Here is a 7,425-nt window from a genome sequence, read left to right on the forward strand (position 1 = left end):
AGTACCTTGAACTAGGTCCTGCTAGTAGCTCCTGTAACTGAGCACCTCATTTCTCTTCCTTGTGCTTGCCCTCACACAGTCTCTGTGAGATAAGGTACATTACTTTCTCCACGCGAAAAAGAGTGGCTGTGTCACTTCCATGCATTTCCCCTAGCTACAACCCTCTGGTATTGGGATGGGGAGAGGCTGAGAGGCAGAGGGAGGCATCTTGCCATTACGTCTGTCCCTTAAGGTCCCCCACAGGATGCAGGTGTACATCTGTAAACAGAGTGTGGCATGCACTGCAGAGGCACCTCAGCAAAAATTCAAAAGGCTGCAAAGACCAGAGTTTGGGTCTTTAGAACATATGTTGCCATTGCAGCCTTCCACCTGAGCTGATCATCCCTCCTTTCCAGTGTCTGGAGAGAGCAATGCACTGCATTGCTGCTGGGACCAAAGGCTGCTTGCACATGCCACCTCCCCATAAATGAACAAGGGACCTTCCCTCACCACGTTCCTCCAGCACAGTGGTGGCCACGGCGTTTAGTCAGGGAGCACTTCTGAGCTGAGGCTGCCGTCTTGTGCTGTGAGGTCTGGTAATCAGGTCATGTCCCCATGGTGACATCTGAATGCCCCAAATCCCTGGCTAAGACAGATGCCACGTGTTGCTCAGGTCATGGACTGACAGTGCAGGTTGCTCTGCAGCCAGATATGTATGCAAAACACCTTTCCATTTTCTCCTTCTCCCCTAGTTCTCACTGGGGTGTTTGTACAGCCAGGAGCAAACACACGACTCTGGTGCAGGGATTTTTATTTTCTGAGAAACACGAACTTCATTTCTCAGTGCAACAGACATTCAGACACATAGTGGTGGCTGCTAGAAGCCTACAGATCACAGGGAGTACTACTCTTTATAGTTTTGCTAATGCGAGTTTAACAACTAAACCCTCCAGGGCTGGCAGGCACTGGAGACTGACTGGCTGCATTCACCCCCACAAAGCAAGGTAACACTGTGCTGGAAGCTCTCCATAGTAACCTGCTAACAGTTTCACCTGTGGGAGGAATGGGATGCTGTGTCCCTGCTTCCCATTCTCACATCTTTCATTTGAGTCATTCCTTCACTCATTCACCACACTCAACACTTCCCTTGATCCTCCACATCCCTTCATCTCTGGCCATGCCATTTGCCTCTCAGATGAGACTGAGTTTCAGGGAGAGAGTGAGAAAGGGGATAAGGTAGGCTGAAGCTCACAGATAACCCCTAATGTTATTTTTCCTAAGAAAGCAGAATATTTCTTTTGTATACATGAAGCCAGGAAACGACAGTTTATCACGGATATCACTCTGAGTGCCTCTATGCTGCCTGGAGTGACTCTTGGCCTCTCATCAAAGCTTTCCCACCCATCAGAGATGGCCAGTTGTGAGATGTCCAAAATAGCGCTGGGGAAAGATGCGTGGCCAGGCTCTCCATCGTGGTGCTCCTTTGTGCGTATGTGCTAACCCTGGAAACCGAGCTCCTTGTACTTGCTGGCCATATCATTTCGGAACAGCTCCAGAGCCTTCTTCATTGCAGCCTGGGAATCAGCCCCAAAGTCTGCAGCATGTTTTTCGGCAATGACCTTGATAATGACTTCAGAAATGAACTGAGAAGAAGGAAAGAGAGAAAGAAAAACTGAAGGGACACTCAAGGTTTATTTTCAGAAAAGCCAGACTAAGAAATAGGTTGCAGAGCCTGGAAATATCTCTGAGCTAATTCAGTAGGCCTTCCTGCAGCCTCTGGAGAGACAGTGAGGTCTACTATGCAAGGAGCCTGGGCTAGGCAGAAGTACTGGGCTCTATTCCTAGCTCTGACACTTATCTGCTTCATAACCTTGAGCAGACCATGGCCCTTTCCACTTTTTGTCTGCCTCATCCATTAAGACGGCAAATTCATGTCCTGTGTTTGTATAACACTTAGTTTTATGGGTCTTGGTCTGCAATGGATTCCCCAGGGCTTACTCTAAAACTGTATGTCCCTTGTGTCCAGTCACTGACAGTCCTTATGTAATGCAGTTTCCCAGGCATGCATAGGCTGCATGGGCTGGTTTATTGTTGCCAAGGGTTGGTCAGACTGTGTGTGGTATTTGGAATGGGAAATCTAAACTTGGATGTTCACATACCATTTGCATACTGTGAGCATTTTCTGTGTCTCCTCCTGCTTGTACACACAGACACTGGACTTGAGGGAGAGCTCACTGAAGACCAACTAGTCATCAGTAAATGAAAGCCCAACTCTCACATAGCTGTCTTGCACACATTCACTGCACATCAGACACTGAGACTCCTTGCCCTCTTCCATACCTCCAGATATTTGACAGGGATTTTGTGCTTGGTTGCATGGGTCTGAGCCAGGGGCTTCAACTCGGCCTCATGATTACCCTTCGCCTTCAGGATTTTGCCCAGTTGGGTAAGAACAGTAACTCCGTGTTTCTTCAGATCTTCAGAGCCCTTCATCGCATCAGGGGTCTTCAGGCCTTTGAACTTTTCAAAGCGATCAAGGGTCTCAGGATGGTCCTGAAACAGTCTGTGGACAAGAGCAGAGGGACTTTGGAGAGGAGAAGCTCCTGACATACCTCCCTTTGAGTACTCAATCTACTTTAACCCCATCTTCTTACCCATTTCTGAAGATGATCACCACTCTCTATTTCCATTCCCTCTGGTCATGACAGAGACACTGCCCACAGCTAGAGCAACAGAGGAAGTGTCTGTATTTTTTCCATATAGTTCTGATAACTCTTTGGCACCTATCCCCTGGATTATGTCAACAGTTTTAAGACAGAGACAAGAGCCTAGTGACAAGAGCTAGTCATGATACTGAGAGGTGAGTTCTTGTATTCATGTGAAGAAAGACCAAAAGCAAACAAAACTGCCTGTCTTCACCAATTTACTGTTGTTAGAGAGCCAGCCTATAGACCCCTGCCTCTCACATGAACTCTCTTATCAGCCCATGATTTGTTGGCCAGGAAATGAGAGCTCTACTAGCTTCTAATAGCAAAAATAAAGGGGAAAAAGAAAAAAAAAAAAAAAAGAGAGAGAAAAAAAAAAACCAGCAGCAGCCCCCAGCCTCAAGTCCCTTGTATCTGGAGATTGTGTTTTCTTGAATGTCATCTGGATGGAGTGTTTACTGTGCCCCCAAACCCTACGATTGCAGACAGAGGAATCTGGTTCCTGATCTTTTTTCCCACCCTCTTTCCCTTGCCTCTCTCCTCCCTCAGAAACACCTTGGAGGAGACCTGGGTTGGCAGAGGAACACAAAGTCATAGGGTGACATGTATTTATTTAATGCCATGCTCTACTCTGTGAAACTTGTAAGAAAAGTCATTTTTTCCATTTGGAACTGCTTTTATTAGCATGTGGCAAATTCAGAGCCAAAGAAGCCACTTCAGAGATGGATGGGTGACGATGGCTCAGGTTCCTGCTACCCCTTCAGCATGCCTGCTCTGGATCACAAGAGGGGAAAGCCATCATATTTCCACCCACTTCATTCCCACTCCATTCCCTTCCCTTCAAATGGCAGCTGATCTGGGACATGATAAAGCAGGTACAGAAAACAGCCCCCTGTTCTGGCTCGTCTTTGAAAAACGTTTTCCAAAGCTTTGCAGTAGATATGCATGGAGGGCTGGGCTCCTTGCCTTAGCCTTGCTTAGGGTAGAAAATCCCCCATGCAGGTGCCAGATCCCCACTGCTGTCCTCAGTGTCTGCACCCTTCCAGCACATTTGGGTGTGCACAGTCTAAGAGGAAAGCTGAAGAGAATCTCCTCAAAGTTTGCATCCTCTCTGACCTTATGGGACAAGCTAGGCTCCAGTGTCCACCTAATTTTCTTTCCCACTTTGCAGTATCTGGGGGTGTTCACCACTCTGAGTGTCAGGATCACAAGGACAACATGGAGGATGAGGTCCTCTCAGCTGGAGACCTCATAAGCACTTCTAACACCCGAATAATGCAGGAGGGAAGTAAGGGGAAGGATGTGCCTCATTTTATACTCAGACATCAAATTCATGAGGTAGTGGACAAGTGTTTTCACACAGATTTCTGGCCAAAAAGCAGGATGGGCAGGGCTCTGCCAGGTGAGACTAAAGTGGGGAGAGGAAAACACTCAGGTACTTTAAAGTTAATTTTACTGAAATAGATTCCAAGAAAATTGCCACAGAGGGTATGTTCCTCTCCTTTCATTCCTTCTCTGCCTCCCCATATTGTTTCTGCAGAGCATCTGAAGCTCCATGACACACACTTTGCTCCAGCATTTCTCACTGTAGTGCTTGGGAAATGAGGATCCCAATAGAGCTTGGCCACCAGAGGCAGAGAGACAAACCACAGCCATGTGTTAAAAGCAGCACTGGTCTGCTCCTGCACCCATAGAGAGATGCAGAGATAGAAGCAAAGCCACTTTACACAGTGAGTAACTTTTAACACAGAAAATAGCAATGGAAAAACCACCACCCTGCAAGAAAGAAAACACCTTGTTGAAATAATCCCTGACAAGCATGTCTCTCATCCAAAGTTCTCAGCTTTACTCTTAGAACTGAAGTTCATTGCCTACCTCATTAAAACTGCATGTCCATGGCCAGCAAGGTCGGACTCCACCTTTCCCCAGATGGTCAGGACTTGCTGCCATTCCTGGTCACTAAGCCCCATGGTTCACCAAAGACAGGTCCTGAGTGCTTCCTGCAGCCGTTTGTCTGTCCCCAAAGGGTAGCTGGAGAGCTCACCCGTGGGATTTATAGCCCCTGCCCACAAACCTACACCTGTCAATCATCAGCAGGACTTCTTGCTCTCTTTCAGGCTTGTCTAACCTAATCAGCCTCCCTGGTTTTTTCCTAGGAAGCTATTTTGGGCCAGGTACTATTGTGGGTGCCACTGATGGCATCATTTCTGCTTTTCGTATTGGACTGGCACATGTCCCACTCTAGACAGAAAGGGCACTGCCAGAATGCTGTGCCAGGAGCCTGTCCCAGGTTCCCAAGGACCCAGAGACAGTGTCAAGCTTTATGCCAGGAGATTCCTGAAGAGTATAGTCATCTGCAAGACCACCCTGCTTCCCTCTCCCCTGGCCTGCCAAGGGCAGGCAGGAGAAAAGGCCAGGGCAGCCAGTGGCATTGACTCCATCACTCCAAAGGCCTTTCTTTTCCCATAATGGTCTCGCCATCCTTTTCTCCTTGGGTAACACCCCTTGTGGCATACCCTTAGGAGGTAACCATAATCAAAGCAGTCCAGTCATTTCCCCACCTGCTGCAGGAGGAATGAAGGGATGAAAGCTGTATGGGAGCAGTTCTCCCACACCTGCTTGCCATGATACTGCTGCCTGCTCTTCTGGGAAACACCTAGGATTACCTGATGGCTGAGTCTGGATATTGGAGCCAAGAGATGTACAACTAAGCCAGAAAGTTAATTTGCAGCAGACCAGAGACACAAGGACATAGCAAAGCTACATTCAACACCCACCCAGCCAGCAGTTCTGGTCTCTGGATACTTCTGTCAAGCCAAACAAATTTCAGTCTTGGAAGGAAAAGCCACTGTGCTGACAAACCATGTGGATATGCTTTGGGACGACTCCCACACTTTCTCCTACCTCCTTGTCAGGACTGGTAAAGGCCTGGCACACCAGTGGAGTGATCGTTCCCTTCCAGGGGCAGCTGCAGTCAGAGCACAGCCGCATAACAAAGCCCAGCCAGTACTGCTATTCCCTAACCGTGCAGCTGCCTCTGGATGTTTCCAGAGAAAATGCATGCAAAAAATATCGACCATAGGCTGAAGACACCTGCCTTGGAATTCAGAAGAGCATTCAACTCCACAGTCTCTACCACAGTGCTGCAGGACCCAAGCTGCATCAGCGCCTCTGTACCCTTCCACTCCCTACAGGTTCCCTGCTCCAGCCTTGCAAGGGGAAAGGAGTGCCCACATACAATGGTAATGGGGCAGCAAGGATGATGGAGGCACAGAGCCTCACATCCCTTTGAAACACAGAGGATTAAAAGGAATGCTGTGGGTAAGAAGGGTGGCAAAAGCCCAGTGGAGGTGTCAGCTGGCATCCAAGCCTTGAGGTAAGGACACTTTGGCCATTACATGTTGCAAGCCTCTGTCAGCCAAGTCAGCTTGAGACTCTGAAATCCTCCCCTTCCATCTCCTCTATGCACCAGCTTAACATCCAAAAATCTACTTCCAATACTTCAAGATTTCATCCTGATTTACCTGTGCAAACATCAGGTCACTACCAATTACCCAAACTAAGCTCAACTGGTGGAATAGAGGATAGTACTCCTCCAACTCATTCCCTGTGCAGTTCTCCACAGGGCTGAGACAGGGGAGATCACATATCTGCAACCTCACTCCCCACATCCTGACAGCACTAATGAAGCATTTGTACCCTTCCAGGCTTGGGCAGGATCCTGAACACTGACCTTACTGGTTTACACACCTTTCAGACACAACAGGAACACAAACGTGCTCCCGGTACACGAGAGGCTGCTGCTTACGCACCGAGCCCTGTATATTCCCCAAGCTGGAACTACGCAGTTGCTGTAATAACTCCATTTGAAACTGGTTGACTTTTCACCCTCTGCAGCTTTCCCCAGGGCTGTGAAACCAAAAGTCCTAGTATGGGCATTAACATTAAATGGTCAGAAGACTTCAAATGAGTATGAGATTCCATATTGCTTTTTTTTCTGCAAGCAAAGTAATAATGAAATGAAAATACAAGCTGTTCTCCCTTGAGCTTAAATAAATAGTCTACATAAATACTAAAAGTTTTTTAGTGCACCAGACCACCCCTCAACCCCACAGCCACCAAAAGGACATAACATTTTAGTATCTACAGGCCTCCTGTCTTACCCTTGGGGCAAAATCTATCACTTGCATAATCATCCGGATAAACACAAACCACAGAGAGCCAGTATATTGGCTGCCTCCTTTAAAATGCGCCGGGTGACTGAATAGCAGGTTTCAGGCTATTTATTTCAGCACACCGGAGCCGTGCTGGCACACGCGGCTGTGTCTGCACCCACACCTGAAGCTCTCTCCCATAGCCAGCAGGAACGGACCGCGGATGCTTTTGGCGAGGCTTTGGGCTGCATCGCCGGCAAAAGCGGCCGCTTTCACCCCACTGCAAAGCTTCTCGGGGGGACGTGCTCTCGCAGCCCCTGCCCGGGGAGGGTGGGGTGCCCTGGGTGCCCCGGGGCAGGGTGGGGTGCCCTGGGTGCCCCGGGGCAGGGTGGGGTGCCCTGGGTGCCCCGGGGCTGCTCCCAGCGCGGCCGCTCGCTGCCCGGCCCGGGCGGGAGGAGCCGCGCTCGGTCGGGGCCCGCGGGTCCTGCCGTGCTGCCACCTCGTGGCCACGGGCCACCGAGCCCAGAGCTGCCAGCCCCGGCCGGCAGGCAGTCCTGTTCTTAGGGAGGTGACACGGTGACCCCAGG

At 49.3% G+C, this 7,425-nt stretch overlaps 1 protein-coding gene across 1 annotated transcript; it reads right to left on the reverse strand.

Moving 5' to 3' along the window:
* Nucleotides 1-773: 773 nt before the first annotated feature.
* Nucleotides 774-4,720, reverse strand: MB (myoglobin). The gene is made up of 3 exons (XM_005527553.3): nt 4,560-4,720; nt 2,320-2,542; nt 774-1,622 (listed from the first exon to the last, which is right to left on the reverse strand). Exons 1-3 carry the CDS (start codon nt 4,652-4,654, stop codon nt 1,476-1,478), a joined length of 465 nt encoding a protein of 154 aa, XP_005527610.1. The 5' UTR covers nt 4,655-4,720; the 3' UTR covers nt 774-1,475.
* Nucleotides 4,721-7,425: the final 2,705 nt, after the last annotated feature.

This window comes from Pseudopodoces humilis, chromosome 5 (assembly GCF_049639895.1).
Source record: "Pseudopodoces humilis isolate 2021_Gansu_Grassland_sample_001 chromosome 5, ASM4963989v1, whole genome shotgun sequence".
Taxonomy (NCBI): domain Eukaryota; kingdom Metazoa; phylum Chordata; class Aves; order Passeriformes; family Paridae; genus Pseudopodoces; species Pseudopodoces humilis.